The sequence below is a fragment of the Panthera leo genome, chromosome E2, assembly GCF_018350215.1.
Source record: "Panthera leo isolate Ple1 chromosome E2, P.leo_Ple1_pat1.1, whole genome shotgun sequence".
NCBI lineage: Eukaryota > Metazoa > Chordata > Mammalia > Carnivora > Felidae > Panthera > Panthera leo.
Window position 1 is genome coordinate 47,600,369 of NC_056693.1, and position 25,596 is coordinate 47,625,964.

Genomic DNA, 25,596 nt, shown 5'->3' on the forward strand with positions numbered 1-25,596 from the left:
TTGGGACACCCAACAAGTCATAACCTCTGAGGAGACTGACAGGTTTATTTTCTCAGATTCTGTCCCCACTGTACCTACCGCAGTGCCTCTCACATGAAATCCATTCCCTCAAGGTGTTTCTTGAGTCCGTGATTTCAGGGGTGCAGTGAGAGGAAAAACTGCTTTGTGTGTACTGGGCCCCTGATAGGACTTCATTGACAGGGTCCTGGGGATTCTGCAGGGGGGCACTAGTAAAGAAAGAAGACCCCATCCCCGGAGGGGCAGTGTCTCCAAATCTACCAGCATGCAAAGTGAAGCAGCCCAGGGTCTCTGGAAGGGGTGCCTGCAGGTTTCTGGCCCTTCCTCCAGGGGCAGCCTTGCATTGCCTCTAACACCTAACTGCTTTATAACAGATGCCAAGCACCTTGCCTATGAGACCTGGACTCCGGTTTCTGCTTTGACACTGACTGGCTTTGTGATCTGAAGAAACTGTCTTCACTTTCTGGGGTTGTTTCTCCTCTGTGAAGCAACAGGTTCAATCCCCTTCCAGCTTATTCTGGGATACTAGCATCCCATAAATCCCCAGGGCTAGGGCCATTTTATTTCTTGTACTGCCCTTAGAAGACCAGGTCTTGGAAACAGTCGTGCACAGCTGCCAGAGTCAGGTGGCTCTGCTCATCTCCAGGTCGGCCATGATTGGTTGTCCTAACCTCTCTGTTCCCATAAAATGGTGATCATACCCGAATCTACTTTGCTGGGCTCCCGGAAGATTGAAGGAAGATATTGTTCTAGAGTGTGCGTATCCACCTAGCATGGAGAGGCAGCTGTGGTGACTGTTACTCGTCACTGATCGTTTGACCACTGTGAGCTGGAGGACCTTTTCTGGCTTTGCTGAGCTCCCCTCCTCACTGCTGGCGTGAAGGGTCCAGCTGTTCTCAAGGGCTCCTGCGAGAGAGTGGCAGCAGTCCCCAGAGTCACCACATCCTGATCCCGTCGGTTATATTTCCCTGGTTCCCAAACCTGGCTGCACATCAGAATAACTGTGGAATGCTTGCTGTCCATCTACAGAAAGTACTTCTTTATAGCGTTAAATTCATTATAAATTTCGAAGTTACTTCTAGGGCTGGGAGGAGCTGAACTAAGGAGGTCATTCTATACAAGGAAACGGTGTAGGCAGTGATCTTTATAGTGGTCGACTGTTTCTTAAAACCCAAACCTCAGATTGTTGTCTGCATGTACCCTCTTGGGCAAAAGGAAGTCCTTACTCGGGGGAAGCACAGATTGTGTCTTCTTGGTGGGTCTAATGGAACTGTATGTGGAAGCATGGGGGTGGGGGGCACAGGAGGTCCTCTTGGGTGGAGCTGTGGGCTTCTTGGTGGAGTGGGCATCTTTGTTTTGGTGTGATCATGGAAATCATGGAGATGACTGGTAGTCTGTGACATCCAGCTCTTTAGAGGAGAAGGATTTCTTGCATCGCTTGGTGGGACCCCAGCTGTGTCTGCTAGGAGGCATGCCATGCACTTGAGGCCCCAAATGACTCCTAGGAACTGGTTGTGGGGTCTCCAATCCAGGTTGAGCTCCTCCGGCAAGAATAAGACCCCACAGGCTGGCTTATTATTGGTGCTGGGAGCCAGATCTCACCTGTTTTGATGGTTGGGCCAGAGGAACTCTCTGGCTACTGAGGGTGTCTTTTAGGAAGTTTCTGGTGTCTGCTTACTTCTTGGAGCTGTTTCGAGGGACAAATGGTTTGTTGATAGTGAAGTTCATATGAAAAATAAACCTGCTAGAATATCCAGGGAAACACTGAAACATTGAAAAGAAAGAAGGTCTTTTAATGTCTCGTTCACTGGACATTGAAACAAACCATAAAGCCTCTGTAATTAAAGCAGTGGGGCTGTGGCACATGAGTGGATAGACCAATAGAAGAGAATAGAACTGAAATAAACCTGAACGCAAATGGAAACGTCACGTATGACAAAGGTGGCCTCCCCAATCTCAGAGGCAATGATAGACTCTTCAATAAATGGTGCTGGGAAACTGGGGAGTCGTTTCAAAAGATAAAACTAAATTTGTAGCACACATCCTATGGAAAAATACACTCAAGTGGATCATTAATTTAAATGTAAAAAAGGAAACCATAGTAAGTACTAGTGGGAAGAACAAAAAGCCTGGGTAAATTCACTTGACCTCAGTGTAAGGAAAGGATTTCAAACCGTGACTCTGAATCCAGAGGCAATTAAATGAATCATTGGTAAGTTGGACACGGCAGAACACACCATATACAAAGTCAAAAGACAACTAAAAAATTGGGAGAAAATAATCACAACATGTAAAACTAAGGGCTTTGCTACAAAGACTTAGAGCTAAAATCCCTAATACGCAGAGAACTCTTGAAAATTGAGTGACAGAGGATGAATGATCTGAAAGAAAAATGAGAAAAGACTCGAAGAGACAATTCACACACAATGCACAAATTAAAATGGTCCTCAAACATATGAAAACATATATAAGCACGCATGATCGTAAGGAGAGATATGTAAATTAAAACCCCCGAGTGCCGGATGGTAACCTGGATTGGCGCCTGGAACACGTAAAAAGATATTAGTGAGCAGCTGGTAAATCTGAATGAAGTCTGTAGATTAGTTAAACATATGTATGTTAATTTCCTGGTCTCGATCATTGCGTTAGCAGTGACATAAATGTTAACATTAAAGGGTATGTGGGAACTTTTTATTTTCAAACTATTTTCTAAGTCTAAAAGTTAAGAGAAAAGGTGAAAAATTAAAAACAAATGAATAAAAGTGAAAGCCCTTGGGTCTTCCTCCAGAGATTCTGATTTGGTAAATCTTAGAAATGGGGCTAGGGGTTGTATTTTTAACAAACTCCCTGGGTGTTTCTAGTATTCCAGTGTAGAGTCCCCTGGATCAGGTGAACTTTAATATCTCTTTTATTCATTCTGCTCAATAAATATTTGAGTGACCAGTCAGTACTCAAACAGAATAAACAAATGAATCAATAAAGACAGGGTAGGTGTGATGTCTGCATGACAAGGGGCATGGTGACCTGGGTTGTGGGTATGGGAAATTTCATGTTTCTATGTCAGGAAGTATATAGAACTTGCAGGCTAATTAAAAAAATTTTTTTTAATGTTTATTTTTGAGAGAGAGCACTTGTGCTCACGCGCTGTGGAGCAGCAGAGAAAGAGGGAGACACAGAATCTGAAGCAGGCTCCAGGCTCTGAGCTGTCAGCACAGAGCCCGACATGGGGCTTGAACTCATGAGCTGTAAGATCATGACCTGAGCCGAGGCTGGATGCTTAACTGACTGAACCACCCAGGTGCCCCGAGACTATTTTTTAATCAAATGCTCCCTCTGAATCAGATACTTTCTGATTTAAGTAAATCCCCAAATTTATTTACTTAAAATAGATTAATGTTTTTGTGTGCCAGGGCAATCAGTTTCGTGGGGATGGAAAATAAGTAGAACCAGTTCCTGTTCCCAAGGAGTTTATGATTCACTGGGTAAGACACACACTGGGAATTGATTCTGACAGAAGCCAGACTGTGGTCAAGACTCAAGGGGGTTGGGGGGTGCGGATGAGCGGATGACCGGTTGGTCAGTTGGAATGTTGGGGAAGGGAACAATCCGAGAGGCAGTTGGGAGACAGTTTCCAGGCAAAAGGACTGTTGGGGGAGTGAGAAGGCTGCTGGAGAGTGATGGGTCCAGGGGACAGCTTTGGTCTCAGAGGATGGGAGGAAAGGTGGCGCTGTGAGCCACAAGAGGGGAGCTGGGAGGGCTGACTGGTTTGAGATGGGTGAGTCCGACATTTGCTGTGCTAGGGTCTGTGAGTGGCCTCTGAGGACAGGTTGCTGCTCTCCAGGGCCCCTACTGGACGAGAACTAGACTTCTGGATAGAAGGAACCTAGTGCTTTCTTGGAGGTGCCTGAGGCTGAGGCTGGAGGACAGGGTCAGGAGCTTGGAGCTGGTTGGGTTTTAGGGGAAGACAGATATCCATGTGCATATATTTCACTGGCCTTTGGAAATGTGGGTCTGTTGATCAAAGGAGAAGATGGAGGCTCAAAGCAGAGTGAGATGGGTTCCCAAGCAGCCAGAGGAGGGGCTATGGAGGAAGAAAGTGTGGCTCGAGGGTCCTGAAGGAGCCCAGGCAGAGTCCCAGGCAGTCTCACCGTGGGGCCATGTGAAAGCGTGCTCAGGGGAGGGGCGTTTGATCCAGTAACCCCAGTCCATTCGGACCCCTGATGTGTGCACGTGGGAGCTTTGTCCTGGAGTTTCCTTTAGTCTTTAAATCAGGAAGTAATAGAACCTGTTTTCAAAGCACCATTGTAGGATTAAATGGCTTGCATATGTAAAGTGCTTTCACGTGTGTACAGTACTCACAAAGGCTACCATTTCATTAGGGAAAACAGGAGATTGAGGGAGCAAGTCAAGCGGCTGCAGAGGCTACCAAACCGGTGTAAAGTCCCCGAAGCCCTGGGAAGAGCAGGTTTTAAGAAGTAGAAGGGCGTCGTCGTGATTTCAAGCAGCCGCTAGATGCCAGGTAGGACTGTGTATTATCACAGACAATTCTCACTGTAACCTTATGAGGGAGGTTTTATTATTGTTCCCATTCTGTGCTGTAACAAGCTTAAGGTCACAAGAGTAGGACTTCTATTTCCTGTTCTGATCTGGACCTTGAGTATTAAATGGCCCTTGGGTTAAAGACTGGCATCCCATGGAGACGGTCATTTGCAGGATGCCTTCAAGGGCCAAGGCTCTGCTAAATGCTGGTGATCTCAAGCTGTCCCCACCCTTCCCAGCTGGAGGGCAGGTTGAAAAAAATTTTTTTAAAGTTTATTTATTTAGCTTGAGAGAGAGAGAGAGAGAGAGAGAGAGAGAATCCCAAGCAGGCTCCATTCTGTCTGTGCAGAGCCTGACTTGGGGCTCGATCCCACAAACCATGAGACTATGGCGTAAGTGGAAATCAAGAGCTGGACGCTTAACCAACTGAGTCACCCAGTCGCCCCTGGAGTACAGGTTGATCAGAGCCACTGTAGAGAGACTGGGCACTGTTTGTCCTAGGAATCTTTATAAGCACACTTTTTACTATGTCCCTTTCCTGTTTCCAACCCTACAGCTGCCTCCTGGGAAATTTCCTCCTTGCAATGTCCCACAGACCTCTCCTGGGCCTTCCTCCTCCAAGTCTTTGCTTCTTAACTCCGTCTCTCCATGGGGATCCTATCCCTTCCTGCCCACTTCCTCTTGTCTTGCACGGGGCGCAGAGTGAACTTGCTCCTTCCACCTAACTTGTAGAGAAACTTCCCTCAGCATGACTCCTTTGCACCTTTCCTGCTTCCCTGGGACGATTTCCCTTTCTTAGGGGCAAAGGATGATTTAGACTTTACTGAATCCCCTGCGTAAGAAATTTGTCCCATGTATCGAATTCTCCAGGGTCCAGATTGCAGACAGGCTTTTGTGTAGGGTTCAGGAAACCACGTGTTCATCAGCAGGGCCAAGGTAAAAGGGCTGGGAGGGTCATAGGAATCCTGGCAGACATGGACCCGGCCAGAGAGGCCAGTCAGGAGAGGTGGGGGGATTCTTGAGGTGGACAGCCTCCATGACCCATGGTGAGTTAGGAGGAAGAGCGGGAGGAAGGGGAAGCAGTTGGGACAAGTGAGGAGGAGCGTTGGCTGTGTCTGTTCCTGCCCCCAGAAATGCCTTTCCCCTCTCTCCATGTCTGCTTTTGTTTCCTCTTTAGACTCACCACATCTGCCATTAGAGCCCCTCTGACCCGTTTCCTTGGTACTTGGTCGGTTCTTCATCCCTTGGCTCTCAACCTCTGTCAGATCTTTGCTTCACTGTTTTCCTTGGTTATCTGCCTCATTCCAGAGACTCCACAGGGGTGGTGGTGGGGTTTCTGGAACAGTTGCTTGTCATTTCTGGTTCTTAAAGTACCAGACCCAGTGGCTGGGCCGCAGAAAGCCCTCAATATGTGATGCTGACTGGACACATTCAGGGGTGCAGCAAGGGGGAAACAGAAAAGCATGGTGGGCATGACTCCGCTACCAGGGAGCCTGGGGACTCCCCCGGGTTGTCTAGACTGAAATGAGAAACTCCCCAGGAGGGAGTGTACCCTGAACCCAGTCCTCAACTTTCCTGGGCAGGGAGCACAAGAAATCAGGGAGGCAGACGCGAGGCTTGGGTCGCTTAGCATTTAGACAGCAGGGGGCGCTCTGGCCCCACCTAGGTCCCCACTTCTGGCGCCCTAGTCCTCTCCATCTGGAGCAGAAATGCTGATCCCAGTGGCAGGATGCCCACAAGTTAACACTAGTGCACTTGGCCTGGCTCCTCTTAGCTGGGCTGAATGTGCTGGAAGGAGACCCTCGTCTTCACAGCCTGTTCTCTAGGGATGAAAAGTAAGAAGGTTCTGTTGATGCCACCAGCTCACAAATACACTAAGGCCCTGGGGCCAAGGATGCGCTTTGACACACTGAGTACCTGTGTGGTCTTGACACATTCACTTCACCTCTCTGGGCCTATTTCCTCTCCACCAAATGGCCGGGTCCATAGCTTCCAGCCTGTTCCAGGATGCAGAGTACCCCCCAAATCATGCCGGGCTGTAGTGCTGCTCTGTGGGCCATCCATGCTTTGTGGCCTCAGACAGTGCCCTTAGGGGACCAGAATCCAGAAGAGCCACCGTCTCCTGCTGTGGGGATTGGTCCTGAACTGGCCATTTCCCATCCCCTTCCCAGAAGCCGCCTGTGCACTACTGGGGGTTGATGAGATAGCCAGTCAAAGGAAGCAGCTGGGGCCTCTTAAGAGATGAGCCAAACAGGGTGCCGATGTGGGCTGTATTGTACACACTCAGCAAATGGGCTGGCTGGCTGTTGTTTTCTGAAACAGAAGTTTTAGATTTGAGGATGTGTATTTGCAAATTGAGAAAAATGTGCCTGTGAAGACAGTTTGCTTGGATGCAGTTTCCTGCTTGTCACAGGCCTCCAGGGATGCGAAGGTGCCACGCTGGGTGGTTTTCAACAGGAAGCCGAGGGGAGACTGAAGAGTGGCCGCCAGGAAGTGAGGATGGAGGATGAATCCTGGGGCGCAGTCTCAGCTGGGGGAGGTCCCTGAACAGCAGCTCCCCGAGCAACCTGTTGCTGTGAAACAAAGGCAGAGGCATTTTCGGGGAACAAGGAAAGGTTTAATGAAGGAAAAATGAGGAAACCTCGAGGACTCACCATCACTCATTATTTTCCAGATATTGGCTGGCTGTGGGCCTCTGAGGAGCACAGAGCCGGGCCTGGTAGAAGTCTGGGTGGGCAGCTTTGGTGGCTGCAGATGCACAGGTGATGTGTCTCGGAGCTGACTTGCTGACTCCACCGATCGGCTGCTGGTGTGGAAGGCCACGTTCACAGGTGAGCGCGGTTGGAGATGAGAAGGATCTGACCCAGACCGTGGCTTCCTGTCCTGCCTGATCCCAGGGCAACACCCGCCCAGACCTTCAACTTGGGAGAGTCGGAGCAGGGTCCCTCTCCCTGCAAACTCAGTGGCCGCGGGGAGGGCACCGCCTCTGCTCTATGCCAGGTGTCCACGTCCATGCCGTCTTCTGGAGCCGCTGTCCCTGCTGAGGCCAGTGTGATAGGGCAGCTGGCCAACCGTCTCCCAGCGAGTGGAGGGCGGCCGAGGAGTGTGAACCCTGCGGAAAGCCAGACTGGTGTCGGAGTGCCCGGTGTGCGCTGGCAGCCTGAGCCTGGGCCATGCCTGCAGTTCTGCCACTCGCTGGCTGTGTCACCTCTCTGTACCTCGGTGTCCTTCTCTGTCACATGGTGATCCTATCTGATTAGATGGCTGTTAGGTTTAAGTGGAACGATACGTGCTAGAGGTTCTTTAGAGCAGGGTTTCTTTTACTTAGAAGGATTTAAAAAATAGGAATACTCCCTAAGAAGAGTACCTGACCTCAGTATCTTTGGGTGCCTGATACTGGGGCAGGGGGATGTTGAATGGCGCCAGGGACTGGTGAACCACCCCTTCCCAAGCTGCAAAACCTTGTGTCTGTGTCTGCGTGCATAAGTAGCTTTCCCCCTCAAGCACAGGGTCTACGTGCTAAGATGCCCAAAGGGTCCTGACTCAAGATTGGATGCCTCGGAGGGTTCAAGTATCTTCATTCCTGACCAGAATTTCTCAGGCTCAGCACTATTGACATTTGGGTCCGGATAACTCTTTGTCGCGGGGGCTGGGGGGCTGTCCTGCGTGTTGTACAATGATCAGCAGCATCTGTAGCTCTTCCCCAGGAGAGGCTGGTTGTGACAACCAAAAATGTCTCCAGATGTTGCTAAATGTCTTCAGGGAGGTGAGAGGGAGACAGACTGCCTCCGGGGGAGAATTTCTGCCTTGCAAAGCTTTCTATGCCATGAACTCGCAGTTAGTGGCAGTGAGTGGCTGGCTGTGCTGAAGTTCATATACCAAGGTTATTTTCTGAATCTCAGTGTGTCTGCCTACTTCTATGTGCTGTCTGGTGGGGGGGGGGGGGTCCAGTGACATCCTGACAGAGGGTTTTTCAAAGTTGATGGACCACAGGCTTTCCAAACCCTGGCCCCGTTTGATATAAATGACTGGTTCCTTAACCTGGCTGGGCAGCTGGATCGATTGGAACTTGGTTTTTATTGTATTTCTTTTCACTTAAACTTAAAGGGTTTTTAGAGCATTAAAATGCAACATAAATCACTCAGTCATTTACTATTAAAACCTGGGCTATAATGAAAGTTAAACAGTTCATTCTGTGGAGAACAAGGTCTTGAGGTAATCTTTTGTGGTGAATACATTTTTTTCTTTTTTTAAACCACAAACCTCAAATTGGTAGTTCCTCATTCAGGCGAAAGGCCAGAGAAGGTTTTTAAGGAGAAGGCCCAGCAGGAAACAGATATGGTAGAAGAATTGGAAGCATTTGACGTCCGCAGTGTTTAGCAGGTGGTCTAAGAATACCCTACACCGGGTGCCCTTGTGGCAGGAGGCATCCGGTCTATGATGAGGGTTTTGACTTCCCGACTTTTAAAGGATAAATCCTCCTCCATAGATGAGTAAGGTTCAGCTCTCCTTCTCTTGCTTAACTCCTCATATGTCTGCTCTAACATCTCCCCAGGAATTCTTGTGTCACTGCCCAGGAGTGAAGAATGTTCCTCCAGACTTTGGCAGCTTTTTTTTTTTTTTTTTTTTCTGAATGCTCATGGAGCTTGCTTTTGGGCAGTTCTTCCATTGTGGGTTTGCCAGCCCAATGGTATCTTATCGTTGGTACTGTGATGCCTGGTAGTAGACAGCAGAAGCAAGGTTTGGAAATGCTGTGGTTGCAGCAAGCTTGGGTGATGGATTGACTCTGACAAAGGGGACCAGGGGCTGCTTTTTGCCTGAGTCTCTCCTCTGCCCGCTGGGGTTTGGGGATCTTGTCACTTAACCCAAGTATAAGAATCCACACAGAATCTGGCTCTTGGAGGTGCATGTCTATAGCACTGAGTGTGGCCATTTGAGTCCCCTTGGCATTTGTGTGGACCTGGACCGTCGTCTGCACAGCTGGTCCTGTGAGCTCAACGATAAGGATTCCAGCTAGCACCTGGTGACACCACCATGGTGGTGCCATGACAAAGGTGACACACAGAGATGTCTAGGGTTGGGTAAGTGTTGTGAACCACAGCAATGATGCTAGATGCTTTAAAAACATTGAGCCAGCCCTCTGCAGGGCCAATGTGGCTCTTATCCTGGGATTTCTCAATCATGCACTAGGATGCTGCATTGTGTAGACCAGATGATGCTGCGGGTCCTCATAGCTGTGGGAGATTCCATTTCCTAGATGGGCATGGCAACCATGGGGCTGGGGTATCAGGTCTGACGTTAGTTGCAGGTGGCCCCTCTGAGAAGGAGTCTCTTCAAGCCGGGCGAACTGCACCAAAGATTGTGGTGCAAATTGTCTTAACAGTGTGGAGTCCTCCCATTTGCTGTGTGGACAGTAGAGCTGGTGCTGGAGGGTGTCCAGTATCCACACAGTGGGGCCACAATCTCGTCATTCTTATTTGGAAGAGCCAGGAGGCTTGGTGGGAGGGGGCGGTGCTGACTGGGTCAGCCCAGGATTGGCCCTCTTCACGGCCATTGAGCTGGTTCCTTTAGGACACGGACAGACACAGTGGTTTTCCTGTGCTTCCCTGCGGAAGTGAAGGGTTTGGGCACAGCACAGATAGGGAGTCAGGAGCTGAGGCCCCAGATGAGTCCAGAACAAGGTGTGGGGGTGTGCTCAGCAGGCCTTGACCCTAGTCTAGGCTAAGCCGCTCCCGGGAGGGACAAGGAGGATCTTACAGTTTGGCTCATTGTTGGTGCTGGGAAGAAACAGGTTGAGCAGTGGTCTTTATAGTGGTCACACAGATTTTTAAAACCCCAAACCTCAGATTGTTGTCTGCATGTACCCTTTTGGGCAAAAGGAAGTTCTTAACTTGGGGAAAGTGTGGATTGTGTTTTCTCAGTAGCTACTGTCTAAGAAGAACCAAAGGTAGAAGGACAGGAGGTCCTTCTGGGTGGGATGGTGGTCTCCCCAGTGGGCTGGGCATCTTAGTCTTAGAAATCATGGAAATTGTGGAAACGACAGGTGGCCTGTGACATCCAGCTCTGTAGAGGAGAAGGATTTCTTGTCTTCATTGGTGGGACCACAGTTGTGCCTGCTAGGAGGCATGCCATGAAATTGAGGGCCCACATGACCCCTAGGAATTGGTGTTGTGGCTTCCAAGTCCAGGCTGGGCTCCTTTGGGAAGAAGAGAAAGACCCCACGGGTCGGCTTATTATTGGTGCTGGGAGCCAGGTCTCACCTGTTTTGGGGGCTGGGCCAGAGGAGCTCTCTGGTCATTGAGGGCATCTTCCAGGAAGTTTCTGGTGACTGCTTACTTCTTGGAGCTGTTTTGAGGGACACTGTTTGTTGAAGTCTCTTTCTCTTTCTTGGTGTGTTTGTCCTAAAATGTACCTCAAATTGGCAGGTCCCCTCTTCTCTGTGGCAAGAGCTCTTTTAACATCCTGTGCTGTGAATGAGAGTTCATGGCTCTCCTGTTTACAATACAAACGTAGATTTTATTTATTTATTTATCTTTTATTTTTTTTTCAGTGTATGAAGTTTATTGTCATATTGGTTTCCATACAACACCCAGTGCTCATCCCAAAAGGTGCCCTCCTCAATACCCATCACTCCCCCTCCCACCCCGCCTCCCCAACCCAAACGTAGATTTTAGAGGACCTTTCCTGTTTTAAAATTTTTTTCTCCAGGTCTTGGATTTTCTGCTCGTTCATTTTCACCTCCTCAAGCAGCTTCTGCTCTTTGTCCTTCCTGATCAGCTGTCTGTGCATGAATGTGGCTTGTTGCCCATGGCCTTCGTTAGGGCCTGTATGGTGTTGCCTTCATGTTCCATGAGAGCACTGACTGAATTCAGGGGGCATCTGCCTCCTTTATTGCTTTATGTTTTCTTCTAATTCTTGCCCACTGGACACATGATCTCACTTGGGATTGGAAGGCTGCATTTCTTTCAAACCACTCTCTTTCTTCCTGACTCTGTGTTGCGGAGCCCTGACTTGTTGCTGGTGGCCTTCTGAAGGCTTGTGTGATGTTCTTCTCAATTTTTTTGGTAGCTTTTGGGCCATACATCTTTCCAGTTCTTCCTGCTATGGCATAGTGATGCCCCCCTCTCCTTTTAGAACAGAAAGGGTTGCCCCTCTCCAGCCATTGTGGGCAGTATTTTGTCCTGGGATGATTGTGATCTGACATTATCATCTGACTTTGTATTTTCTCATCCTGGGCTTCAGCTGCTTTCTGACTTGTGGCGCATTGGATTCTGAGGGTATTGCTGGGAGCCGTGGTAAATGGCACGAGGAATTGGGGATGTGTATGCACAGACTCTGTCCAGTCTCCTTGGCGGAGGGGTGCTGGCAGGTGTTAACTCTCCAGAACTTTTGTAGCCTCCTCACCTTTTTGGGCCAATTTCTTTTGCCTGTGACTCTTCATCTCCTTACCCTTTAAGCCAGCTATGGTTTCAGCTGCTTAGTCTTCGATGAAATATCCTGTTTTCTGAAGAGTGTGACTGACTTCAGTGATTTTCCCGAAACCAGAGGCCAAGAAAAGTCACCCTGGAAAGGGAGTCGTGGGCAGCAGCCCCCTTCCCAGGAGTCACAGAGGCCACCTTTGGAGTGAGACAAAGACTCTCACCTCTAGGCTGTGACTCCAGGAGGCAGCTGGCACCCCATCAGCTTTTCCTTTCTGTGAGCTGACAATAACCCCCCACCCCCAGGAGACACATGGCCCTGTCCCCAGCTGCCACAGCCAGGGTGGGCTGCTTGGGCTTTTGTGATTTAGAGCCTAGTTTTGTCATTGGGAAGAACTCTTCAGAATTTTACTTTGGGTTTTAAAACTACCATTCAGAAACCTTGCTTTTTCTTTAACCTTTAAGTTCTGTTTGCAGTTTCTGCTCTAACAAATTTTAGCTATCCCTTTTAAGGGGAATTGGTGAGATTCTGGGTCCTATTGGAGCCATTGGTGATGAGAGCCAATCCCCTCCTCATGGCAAGACAAACTGACGAGCCGCTGCCCCACTGACCAGAACTGGGTTCTGTCGGCCTGTCCTGCCCTGCCCTGCCCTGCCCTGCCCTGCCCTAGTGGTTGCCAGTTCGTTTCTCTCTCCGTGTCCCATGGGGGCGGGCGGGCTGGCTTCAGGGACTTGCAGCCTCTGCTTGGTTTAATGGTCTGCTGTCATTGTCTTGAAATTCTTCATAATTTTTGGAAGGAGGAGGCCGTGTGTTTTCATTTAGCGTTGGGAAGAGGCTGAGGTTGAGGAGAGTGAGTGCAGACGGAGGGAAGGAGCCATCTTAAAATCAGTGGGATGAATAGGATGAGATTAGGCATTTTGTATGGGACTCAAGGAGGCAAGAACAGCCAAGTGTTTATTTGCCATCTCATCAGACTGGGAGTCCCAGGCAGGCGTGTATGGGTCTGCTTTGGTTCTTCACTCAATGACCCCAGTGTGGGTGCAGACTCACCGCCCGTACCGAATGCTCCAAAGAATAGTTGTGGGAACAACGGCAGACTTCATAACCAAGCTGCATGACAGCGGGATGTGCTTCTTTGGCAAGGGGCGAGTTTCCTCCCGGTCAGCACGCCAGTTAGGCAGAAACCAGCTCCTCACTTGGTGTTGATCACTGATATTTCTGTCCTTGGTTTCACATGATGGAGCATGCCCTCTTTGGTACATACATGTCTGTGGCCCTGAACTTGGGGATCATTCTGTGCCTCCCGAAGAACTTTGTTCTCTCAGCCTTTGGCCCTCCAGTCAGGATTCTTTGTGTCTCTGCTGGGTTCCTTTTTCCTAACCCCCACCACCTCCCCAAATGGGCACCATGGCACTCTAGCTTATGCGTGTCAAAAATGCACACTGAACAGGATGACATATGCTTCCTGCACCTTCCCTCCCGTAGCCAGCCCTCCCACCCTCATCCCTGCAACTGAACAAACCATTTGGTCAGTGTGGGTGGTCTGAACATAATAAAGATGGTTGCATTGCTCCTGAGTGATCTACCAACCTCCACTGGCCTTCCCTATCCTAGGCCACCCGTGCTCCTTTGTTCCTTTACCACGCCTGGATTTGCTGGAGAAAATCCTCCAGGTGAGGCATCTCCAGGAAGGGAGATGGTGCCGGGAGCCTGTGAGAGGGTCTGTCTCTCTGTGGTGTCCACTCTGTCCTGGGCAGCTGCAGCTGGGTGGGAGAGCCCACAGGTGTTTTCCTTTGGGTGGGGGGTGTGGGAGCCCTCCTCAGTTCTTGGCAGATCATTATCTGTGGTCTGTGCAAGGTCCTTCTCTTGGTGTTTTAATTCCTTTGGGTGAAATTTCCCATGGTCATTCCTCCCTCTCCCAGGATGCTGTCCTTCTGGAATGCTCAATGGGTGTCTTTGGTCTTTTCTTTTTTTGAATGCTCTAACAAAACATCATTGCTATCTTGTGTATAAGCTCTTTTAATTCACATAGATGGTATTGTTATGCCATTTCTTAGTCTTTTTTTTTGTTTTTCATTCAACCCTATGTTCTAAGATGCGATCTTTCCCTCTCCATGCTTAAAACCTATTGGGATTACCCAAAGAGTTTTTGTTTATGTGGGTTAAAACTATCAATTCTTGCCACATTAGACATTGAGACAGACGTTTGTATTAAATATTTATAGATTCATTTGCAATAGCAATGGTGAACACATTGCAAATTAACATAAATAATATTTTAACATTATTATGAAAATAGTTTTGATCCTGCAGACTCCTAACATGTAGTAAAGTGTCAGTTTGTTCCAGAATGTGAAAAAGGGCACTATGGAGGATAAAGTTTGGAAAGTGAATTTCATTTATATTATTTTAAAAATACCTGCATCGGAAAAGAAACTATGAAATATATTGTATTTTAGCAAAGTTTGCTCAGGTTTGATGGGCTTGCCTCCTTGATTTACTGATAATTGCCTGCAATATGGAGGGTTATTCTAGATAGCAGAGATTCTGTGTCTTACCAGGACACTTTTTGGTGCCTTATGTTGAATTTGTCATGTCCTAGAATAGGTGATTTTAAAACACAAAGAACAAAACTCATCACTTATGAACATGCCATATCTATACTTTCCTGTTTATTTTGCTTATTTATTTTACAATCCATATCTTGCACAGGCTTTTTTTTTTTTTAAAGAAAACTAAGATATTATTCACCTTTGAAAAGAGTATTGGTTAGTGGTTTTTATTATTAAGCTGTGCAACCATCCCCACCATCTAATTCTGCCTAATTCCAGGTAGAATTCCTAATTCCTAATTGTTAAGGCCCTAAAGAATCTCCAATTCCTGATTTAAGCAGTTACTCCCCCTTACCTCTCACCCCTGCCCCTCCCACCCCCCGCCTAGGCCACCATTAATCTACCTCTGGTCTCAATGGATTTGCCTGTCATGAACATATAATATACATGGAGTCACACAATATGTGGCCTTTTTTGTCTGGCCTCTTTTACTTAATGTTTTCAAGGTTCATCCATATTGTAGCACATATCAGTACTTCGTTGCATTTTACGGGCAATTAATATCCCATTGTATGGATATAACCGTATTTTGTTTATCCATCTGTTGATGGTCATTAGACTTGCTTCCACTCTTTGACTATTATGAATAATGCTGCTGTGAACACTGTGTACAAGTTTTTGTGTGGACACATGTCTTCTAATTCTCTTGGATCTGTTTACTTTTAAGTGTTACCACTTAATTACATGTGTAACCAAAGGTTTTTTTCTCGGGCACCTGTGATATAGGTTAATCAAGTGTCCAAATCTCTTCTGACAACTCTTTAGATTTTGCCTCACCAAATAATTTAATAAATATATGGGGGTGGGGGGAATGAAAGGGTACTTTCAGGATATCTTTCCAACCTACAGTGATGTTTGAGATGCCCCAGAGGAATCCCGGAGAATCACAAAAGATTTGTTTTTGCTCCTTATTAAAAGAGAGCTGCTGGAAATAATGAGGTTTGTGTGATGTGTTACTGTTGTAAGATGCGCACAAGAGGGGTTGTCAGATCAGAAGACCCGTTCCGCCTTCCTGAAGTGAAGCTTACATGGATGCGATGTTAATGTAAGTATTTTAGAAAATGTGTGTGTTTGTGTTTTGTGGGAAGTCCCTGGAGATTGGTCAGTGCCCTCACTGCCCATATGTTTTTTCCCTCAGGGGAAGCACCCATCTAAAGTCTCAGGAACGAGTTCTGTGCTGTACCCAGATAGAGATGTCTACTCTCCTCCATTCTGATGATATTGGTGAGAGTAAGAAAGTAGGCACAACCGAGCCGTCTTTGCCACCTCACAGATGTCGTTTGATGCTTCCCTGAAGGTTCTGCTCTAAGGGGCAGGCTGCAGTTTGTGTTTTCAGTGACAAAGGGCAGTCTACAGCCTCAGGATAAATGACTGTACCAGGTACTCCAAACCTTCTAGCCTTTAAAGAATAGACCCTTGGGTGCAGGCTTCTGAGCTGATGTCACTTGAGCAACTCTCAAGACTGTCCCAGTGGACCAAGTCAGGAATTCCAGGACTCTTTCCATTCCAGAAGCTCTAAGACAGCTTCATGAAAGCAGACTGCTAATCCAAGGTCCAGGGGAGCAAGAGTGAATTACATAGGACTGCACGGAATGATGAGGGAATTTTATTGTGGTTATTTTTTTTTTTTTCCTTTTCTCCTTCCTTCCTTCCTTCCTTCCTTCCTTCCTTCCTTCCTTCCTTCCTTCCTTTCTTTCTTTCTTTCTTTTCTTTCTTTCTTTCTTTCTTTCTTTCTTTCTTTCTTTCTTTCTTTCTTTCTATGAAATTTATTGTCTAATTGGTTTCCATACAACACCCAGTGCTCATCCCAACAGGTGCCCTCCTCAATACCCGTCACCCACCCTCCCCTCCCTCCTACCCCCCATCAACCCTCAGTTTGTTCTCAGTTTTTAAGAGTCTCTTATGTTTTGGCTCCCTCCCTCTCTAATCTCTTTTTTTTTTTTTTCCTTCCCCTCCTCCATGGGTTTCTGTTGAGTTTCTCAGGATCCACATAAGAGTGAAAACATATGGTATCTGTCTTTCTCTGTATGGCTTATTTCACTTAGCATCACACTCTCCAGTTCCATCCACGTTGCTACAAAAGGCCATGTTTCATTCTTTCTCATTGCCATGTAGTACTCCATTGTGTATATAAATCTTATTGTGGTTATTTAAATGATTGGTACTATTTTATTGCTCTATTTTCTGGTTCTCTGAGGAAGCCTTTTCTCTTCCTCGGCTCCCTGTAACCCCCACAATTTAGTAGACTCTGCTTTTGTAAACAGAAATAAGGCTTTTAAAAATGGTACTTGGTTTTCACTGGTGTGTAATGGTTTTCATTTGCATTTCCCTGAGGGCCGGCGATGTCCCTCTTTTACTTATTTTTTTATGGCTATTATAAACATTTATTGAAAGTTTGATCTTCTGGCATGAGCTTCCATCCAGGTGCCTTTTAACTGGATTGCTGCTCTCATAAATGCCCTCTAAATCTTCAGGTTGGATATCAGTCTTCTGTGTGTGTGTATATTGGCCACTCATGTGCACTCCTTAGCGTCTTCCCTGCCTCTGCCAGGGGATCCATGTGTCTGTTGGGTCAGCTCCTCCGCCAGGGCAGACAGATCTGTTCCCTTGAGGGGTCGGCCACATTTGGAGGACTCACATCTCTGAAGGAGGAGGCAGTGCACCTTCCCAAATTGGGAACCAATTGAGTCCCTGTGAATCCTGGGGCAGCCACAGAACTCCCAGCTGGAGGCAGAGCAAGCTTCTGGCCCTTCAGCCCTAGCCACCACAGTAGATAGGATCCCATAGCTGCCATGTAGAGATATTATGGCACCAGGCACTGTGCCTGGTGTGTGTGTGCAACTAGGATTATCCAGGAAGATCCATTCTTGCCCACAGTTCATCATGTGATGGGAACACAGATACTAATGAGGAGGTGGACTGTGCCTTTGCCCGTGTAATCATTGCTGCAACCAGTTACCACGGACTTGGTGCCTTAAAACGACACATGTTATCTTATGGCTCTGGAGGTCAAAAATCTGAAATGGGCTAAAATCAAAGTATCATGGACTTCTGCAGGCTCCAAGGGAGAATCTGTTTTCCTGCTTTTCCTAGTTTCTAGATGCCTCCTGCTTCTACCTTGAAAGCCAGCAATGGCTGGCTGAGTCTTTCTCATATTGCATTACTCTGACTTCTGCCTCCCTCTTTCGCATCTAAGGACCCTTGTGATTACTTCGGGCCTACTGGGGTAATGTCCCTAAAGTGAGCTGATTAGCAACCCTAATTCTTTCAACCACCTCAATTCCCCTTTGCCAAGTAAGATAATGTATTGACTACGTCCGGACATCTTTGGGGGAGCCATAATTCTGGGGAGTTGAGGGGTCCTAGGTGGGGAAGCTGGAAGGAATGGTGCCCCTAGGTGTGTGGGTTGAGCAGCCCTGGGCAGGACCCATGCAGGATGAGCTTGGCCGCCCTCAGGGGCTCCCGCTCTGGCCGGGGGAACAGCCGGAACACATACCAGGTCAGGTGCTCCTGGTGCCCTGGGGAAAAGATACTGCCAGGGAGGAGCTATGGAGTGCTGGGGTGCCGTGGGGTACAGGTTAATCAGAGTAGGCCTCTCTGAGGAGGTGACATTTGATGGAGACTAGAAGGAGAAGAGGAAGGGAGGAGTCACAGAGCAGCCTGGGGAAGCGAGGCATCAGGGCCCCTCTGGAGCTGGTCCTGTCTGGCCCTCGAGCTTTATTTCTCACTTGGCTCTCTGTGCTTCAGCTCTCCGTGCTTCCCCCAGATGAGCCTGGCTACCTTGGGCTTTGGTACCATCCTTTATGCTTTTTTGATTTTGTTTTTTTTCCCTGGTAGGAATTCTCACCTGGGAATTCCCGCCCTCCCTGCCCCCACCCCCCCCCCCCCACCGCCAATCTAAGCTAAGGGCCTCTTTGGTTGCCTTCCCCGGATCCACTGCCTACCACGCTGAGTTGGCAGCTTCCTCACCTCACAGGCCCAGGCATCTTTAAGCTCTCACCAGGGCAGCCAGGGACTGTCCTCCTCACTACTGTGTCTCCAGCATCCAGCATCCATCTCACGATAGTTATTGAACACCCAGCAGTGTGAACGTGCCGTCTGTTTTCTGTTGGTATCTCACCGCCTGTCCCAGATCTTAATTCCTCCGCATCCTTCCCCCAACCTGTTCCTCTTCCACCTGGGTTCCTGGCATCTGTCAGCAATGCATCCAGTTACTCAAGCCAGCAGCCTCGGAGTCATTCCTGACTTGTCTCTCTCTTGCAGTACTTACCCAGCCCTCAGCAAGCCCCTTTGCTTTAGTCTCAGAGGCAGGTCAGGATCTGATACTTAATTCCACACCCACGCCCACTTCCGTCCAAGTCATCAGCATTTCTCAGCCGCACTACTGAATCCTCCTAAATGGTGCCTCTGCTTTTCCTCTTGCCTCCTATAGTTTAGTGTTCATAGAGGAGCCAGACTGACCTTTAAAATAAATTATGGAACTTCTCTGATGTAGCCCCTGATGGCTTCCCTTCCCATGATGAGATCAAGTCCTTTTTATCATGGTTTCCTGACACAGCACCTGACCTGGTCTCGCCTATTTCCCCACCTCATCTGTTCACCCCTGACCTTCATTCTGCTCTGGCCTCAGGGAACTTCTTTCTAAGTGTGCCAGGAACTCTTCTACCTCAGGGCCTTTGCATTTGCTGTTTCCTCAGTCTGGACTCTCTTAAGATGGCAGTAAGTTTCACTTCCTTACTTCAGTCTCTGCTTGAATACCACCTTTTCAGAGAACTTAAAATGGCACTTCCGCCTTTTCTGTCCCTTTCCCTTGTTGAACTTTTTCTTGAGAGTACTTATCCATACTTTACATTTTGATACCTTTATGTTTATTGTGTTTCACCTGAGAGGATAAGCTCCCATGGAAGTACTTAGTAAATACTTGTTATTGAAAGAAGAAAATGGAGCAAATGAATGCAAGGTGCCCATGTGAGTGGCACCCAAGCTAAACACTGGGAAGCCAGGGAGGGATTCCCAGGGGAAGGGACAGTTACTCCGTTACTGCTGCCAATCAGGTTTGTGGGCCATACAGTCAAGGTGGCTGTGGGATCACATGTTCCCTGAGCTGTCAGAGAGCCACAGCCTCTCAGTGCCACCAGACCTATCTCCCGCATCTTGTCTTCTTGTTGTCTCTCCATGCAAGTGTGGTGGAAAGTAGCTGTCAGGAAAATGTTATTAGCACTTTCCTGGAGAGGAGAACTGCAGTGGTCCAAACCCTAAAAGCTTCTTCCCAGTGACCTGGCATCTTGTGGGTTTGACCAGCCTGCTCTGGGAACCACCTCGTGTTGGCCCTTCCAACTCACTGAGTTCGGGTTGTGAGTCCTGCCCTCTGCCTCCAGACTTGCTGGGTGGACTTGGTGCCCCTGGGCATTTTCCTTCTCTTAGTAGACGTTTCTGCTGACCTTGTATTAGGAGCCAGGGAGTTGATGGAGTCGGCTGGAGAAACACGGGTCAAGGGAAATGCAGGCCTGGGGTGCACCTGGGAGAACAGGGGAATGCAGGCGCTCCCTCCAAAATGTGGTTACGTGGGTTTGTTCCAAAGGGAACTGTGTGTGATGACAGAATGCGCCCTGGAGACAAATGCCTTCAAGGTTGAAGTCTGTGTATGTATCAGCCTCTTGCAGGCCTGGGAAGCCCCTATCTGGAATGGGAAATTCCACTCAGCCAGTGGGGGGCTGGGCTGGGGGTCTTCCTCCCAGGGAGGAGTCCTGTTGGGAGCACGCTGGCTCCTGATGCATCTGCCAGTCAGGCAGCCATGGGTCTGGGGCTGATGGGAGAGAAAGAAGCTGTGGAGGGAAATCGCGATGCCACCCTACACTCCCTGTTGGGGATCACTCAGTGCAGACTCCCAACACAGAAGAGTCAGGACCTCATTCACGATGGCACCCACCATGGCACCCACTGTCATGGCCTCGGCCTCCTTCTCCTCCTTCCCTCTGTCCTTGATCAACGGGTATCTGTGTTCAGAATCAACTAACCAGCCTGGTTAGGTCTCCTGGAGAGCGTGAGCTTCCCCTTGGGCTGAGCAGAAAGCGGGCCTGGGAGAGGGGACTCCACCAAACCCCATCTAAGAGCTGCAAGCTCGGGTCCCAAGCCATGACAGCTGCTCCTCCCCCTCTTGCCTGGGATGCTTGGAGGGAAAGCGCAGGCGGGTGGAGCAGCTGTGAGACTGCATCCTCTGGGGATGCACCTGGTGGGCAGGAAGTGCCTTTGTCTGATGCCTAGGGAGGGCAGGGAAATCGGAATCCACAAGTGTAGCAGGGCCTCATGGGAGCTGCTAGCTGGCCCACCTGCCCTGCACTCTCTTTGTTTCTGTTTTGTATTCTATTCCTTCTTTCCTGTGTTTTTCTCTGCACGTGTTCTCCACTGCTCTCTGGCCGACTCCCTGTCCTAGTTGCTGGGTTCTACTCCAGCATTAGTTCGGGCTTGGTTTGGGATTGCCACCTCTTGCCTCCAAAGCTGTATCATCACCTAGCTTCAATGCCACACACTCTGATGGCCCTGGATGTCCACCTCGGGTCCCAGGAGACACTAACTGGCCCAGTCAGCTGAGGGCAGGTGGACGGAGGTCAGGTGACCTCCTGGGCTGTATCTTGCAGGTGGGGAACAGGATGGGCTCCCTCAGGGGGGGGTGTGGCTGCGAAAGAAATGAGGCTTCTTTATGATCCCCGTATAGCCCTCCCTGCCCCCACCTCGGTGGTATACTGCCTCAGTCAAGTTGGTGACCAAGTGCCTAGCCACGTTGGTATACAACGTGGGAGTTGTATCACCCTGAACAAGTTAATGTCTCAGCTCCAGGTTCTACTTCTGAAAATGGGATCCATCCCATAGGATTGCTGCGGCATTAAATGAAGTAATGTCCAAATGCATCCTGTAGACAGTGAATGACAGCATTTGAAAAAATTCTCTATTTTAGGATCTTAGCCCTGTAGATCCATGTGAGGCATCAGACGAGTTGTGGGGTAAATTACACTTTGAGGAGGAGTGGCTAAATGTGGGGGGGTCCAGAACTCCTGGTTGGAGGTACCCTTGCTGGGGGTGGGGGGCTACCTGGTCCCACTGTTGCCACACCCAGTTGGTGCCCCTACTAGAAGGAATGTGGATCCAATCTGTGGGATCCATCTCCAGGCTCTGCCCTGCACTGGCTCCCTCTTGGTCAGTAAGCGCTGCTAACTGTAGACAGAAGTCAACCACTTGCCCAGAACTGGGTGAGCTTCCACACAGAACGCTTCCCTTTATTGTCTGTAAACTCTTCTTTGGTAAACAAGGAGACAAGGAATCCACAGAGAAAAGGAGCACGCTGAGTCAAGAGGACAAAGGGCCGGCACCCTCCACGAACAGGGACTTCGAAAAGACAGCTATGCTATTAGCAAGGTGGTGGATGGAGCTTGGGAGTTTGGGTGGGTGGTGGCATGGGAAGGAGGGGAGCAGAGCGGGAGGGAAGGGTCCACTCCGTGGGACACAGAAGCCTAAATCGTACAGCGGAGGAGCTCATGCATCGCAGCGGAGAGGGGCAGGGAAGCTCCGCCCATGCCCCGCCCACCTCCCATGCGGTTGGTGCCCTACTGCAGGCTGAGCAGTTTGCCGGGTCAGGTCAGGGGGAGGGTGGAGGGGGCATCGGAAGGCCCGTCAGCAACCCTCCCTCCGTCTCTCCTTTTCTGCTCTGCGGGCTGGTGTGTGCAGGTTGCAGGGGCGGAGGAGGGGCGCTCAGGATCTCTGGGTCCGGGTAGAAGTGGCAGGGCAGCCGGGGCAGGGTTTGGGGGCGGTGGAGAAGCAGCCCCTGGCCCCCCTTTACATGGGGGGCTCGCTGCAGAGGACAATCTCCAGGTCCTTGCGGTAGAGCTTCCCCGCCTCAGCCAAGGACATGACGCTCTTTCTGTAGTTGGTGAGCTGTTGGATATTCATTTCCTAGGAGACAGAAGGAATGAGTTAGAGACCCTCACTGGACGGCCCCACCAGAACGTCTCACCTACTCATTCGCAAACACTTGGGCCACAGCCTTTGTCTTCAGCAAAGCATGGGCTTTGGAGTCAGAAAGCTCTGGTTCAACTCTCACTTGCTGCATTGCTTTGGGGAGAGTTTTGAACCTTTCTGAGTCTCAGCTCAGCTGCCTCATCTGTAAGATGGGTACACGAACCACAGTGTCTGCCTCATTGAGGTGTTAGGATGGTTAGCAGAGGGAATGGGCCTGAACACATAGCAGGGCACCTGACATAGAGCATGCGCCCCCAAATCGGTAGCTATTGTGATGGCAGCCATTATCTCTGCATAGTTTGTATCCGGTCCTTTACTTCACTAGGCCTCCAGTCCCTCGGTCTGGGTCCTTGCATGTGAGGAAGAGAATGCTGGGAAAGTGCTCTGGTCTTGTCTGCAGGCCCCATGGACCATCCTTTCCTAAACCTCACCCATTTAAACAAGGAATTCTAACTCCTGCCTCCTCCAGCAGCAAAGCTCACCTCCTACTTCTTGTTCACTGGCTTCTGTGACCTTCAGGGCCCACTAAGACAGGTGACCCACGGACATATGTCCATTGTCTCAGGTAAAATAGAGGCCAACATTAAACAGAACATTAATACCTGATATGCCTTGTGTTGAATACCTACTTTACAGTAACTGATTTGAACACAAATAACCATTAGGTCTGAAATACAGCAAGGTCATCCATGGCTTATACTATCTTTTTCTTTTCCTCTCTCCCTGGCTTAGACACACCCTCCCTCCTCCTCCTCCCCCCCCCCCACCTTTTTTTAATCTTGAAAATGTTGGCAGATTTTCTTTCTTTTCTTTTCTTTCTTTCTTTTTTTTTTTAAATACCTCCCCTTTCAGGCTGACGGTCTTTATCCCTATTCAACTAATGAGAAACCTGAGTATAAAGACTAAGGTATTTGCTAAAGGGCTGGACCAACTCTACAGCCATAAATATCCTCAGTCTCCTGGGTTCCAAGATCTATCTAATATTTACCTGGCTCACCTGTCCTCAGTCACCTCTTTTTTTGGTGCTCGAAGGTCAGTCTTTTGTCATTTGGTTTTCAGGACATCCCCTTATTTGACCGGTTCTTGGTTTTGTGCCACTACCCACCCCAAGGGCCCTTTGCGAGCGTCTCTAGCTTTGGGAAGCGTCTTCCCTCAAGTTGTGAAGTCCGTGGAAATATTACCTAGTTCATAATACTATCTACCATTCAAATTAGGAGCCAAGGAAGGAACCCCATATATCAACCTGGAGCTTGAGACCCCTCCTCCCCTCCCCCTGCCCCACCGCCGATTCAATGTGGCATCAAGAATCTTAGCAGCGTGAAGGGACGGGGCTGCACGGTTTTCAGGTCTAGAAGTTCTGCTTGGAGCCGAGGACGGCTTTTGCGAGCTGCAGTTGTCTCAGGAGTGGTGAGAAATAACTGAGGTTGGGTCTCACCAGCCTGTTCCTCAGGAACATCAAACACGCATCTGCTCAGAAACCGTATCTCAGTCCTGCACCATCAAAAGGGAATGTGGGTCTGCCAGGTGGGTTCACAAGAACGGCCGCTCCCTTCCCAGCTCAGGTGCTGCTGTTTACGGTCCTGGGGCTCTATGGACTCATCCTGTCCAGCCCCGGGGGCCACGTCTTGAGCTTTGTACAGGTAGCAGGCTCCCAGGTAAACAACTGTATTAATATCTTTGTTCTCTAACCTTCAGGGGTGCTTCCTAAACCCAACCCCTGACTCTGTTTTTGTTTCCCCACCTCAAGTGAGCCTGTGCAGCCATCTGAGCTGTATTTTGTGGTAATTAAGAAAGAGCCTACTTAGGTCACTTTCAAGATTTAATGCTTGGCCTCAGGGCTGATCACCCTCAGGTGTCCAGCAGGGCCATATGGAGAATAATTATGCCTCATTAATACAATTACAGTTAAAGATATTTCCCATTAGGATGCCCAACATTCCTTGGACATATAAGGGTGCATAAATAATTTTCTTCTAGAATTTGATGCCAGGAAAAAGTCTGCCGAGTTCAAACACCTGGTGAATATGTCCTTCTTCCTAAGTAGTATTTGTTTATAATTTATTTTCTGCCTCTTTCAAAAAGCACTTGAAGATAACAAAAACAAAATAAATATAGGGTGAAAGGAATGAAGAATGATATTCAGGACAAAGATGAAGAAGTCAGAAAGCAATTGGAAGGGGAGACAGACTCAGAGGCTGCGATGAATTTTTTTCCCCCTGAAATCGAGCAGTAAATTTAGTTCTTGCCTGGCAGCAGAGGCAGTTAGACACCACAAGAAATTATAGAGTGTTCATCTAATTAAAGAAAACCGCAAAACTATTTGCTCAGAGAAAGGCATTTTCCTGGAGGTGAAGGAAAATGGCTACAAAAAGAGCTGCTGGATCCTGGTCCACCTGCCGCCCCGCCCCCTCCCTGCTCCCCAGGCACCTGGATGAGCCCGTGGAGGGCCACATGGGGTCTGTCCCTGGAAGCAAAGTAATAGTTCTCCACCTTTTCTCTGAGCAACAAATGCTTCTGTGGCTCCTATGAGCCTCTTGCTCAGCCCCAGACTCTGCAGTTAATTGATTTGGAATATCTTCACCTCCCACTGGACCCTTCTATCTCAAATCTCTCCTTGTGCAAAAAGACTTTTCTGATGGCAATTTGGCTGACACTCCATGAGCTGTGCTAGTCAGGCTGCCAGTGCCCCATCATAGCATCATTCAAAACTGCCAACAGGTGGAAACAACCCAAGTGGCTGTTGACGGGTGAGCAGAAAAAAAGATGGTATAGACACGCAATGGAGTATTACTGAGCCTTAAAAAGGAAGGACATTCCAACACATGCTACAACATGGATGAACCTGGAGGACATTATGCTAAGTGAGGTAAGCCGATCATAGACAAATACTGCATGAGTCCATTTCTAGAAGGCACCAAGAGAAGTAAAATTCGAGACAAAGTGGAATGGTGGGTGCCAGCGGGCAGTGGGGAGCAGGGACTGGGAGGGGAGGGAG

The 25,596-nt window shown here is 48.8% G+C and overlaps 1 protein-coding gene and 1 long non-coding RNA gene across 13 annotated transcripts in view; one reads left to right on the forward strand and one right to left on the reverse strand.

The window, feature by feature from the left end:
- The first annotated feature begins 3,634 nt into the window (after nucleotides 1–3,634).
- Nucleotides 3,635–25,596, forward strand: part of LOC122207775 — a 45,310-nt gene continuing 23,348 nt past the window's right edge. For 2 of the 12 annotated variants that reach the window (XR_006196991.1, XR_006196995.1), the window contains exons 1-9: nucleotides 3,638–3,793; nucleotides 4,398–4,537; nucleotides 7,232–7,388; nucleotides 15,507–15,633; nucleotides 15,727–15,812; nucleotides 21,896–22,001; nucleotides 22,927–23,166; nucleotides 23,816–24,125; nucleotides 25,320–25,467. This is a non-coding gene — a long non-coding RNA (uncharacterized LOC122207775). Of the gene's footprint in view, nucleotides 3,794–4,397; nucleotides 4,538–7,231; nucleotides 7,389–15,506; nucleotides 15,634–15,726; nucleotides 15,969–21,895; nucleotides 22,002–22,926; nucleotides 23,167–23,815; nucleotides 24,126–25,319; nucleotides 25,468–25,596 lie in introns of all 12 variants that reach the window. The other 10 variants (XR_006196994.1, XR_006196986.1, XR_006196990.1 and 7 more) reach the window with 9 other exon arrangements.
- Nucleotides 22,001–25,596, reverse strand: part of CALB2 (calbindin 2) — a 28,749-nt gene continuing 25,153 nt past the window's right edge. The window contains exon 11 of the mRNA XM_042917945.1: nucleotides 22,001–22,535. Within this exon, the coding sequence (XP_042773879.1) occupies nucleotides 22,419–22,535 (117 nt within the window). The 3' untranslated portion in view covers nucleotides 22,001–22,418. The remainder of the gene's footprint in view (nucleotides 22,536–25,596) is intronic.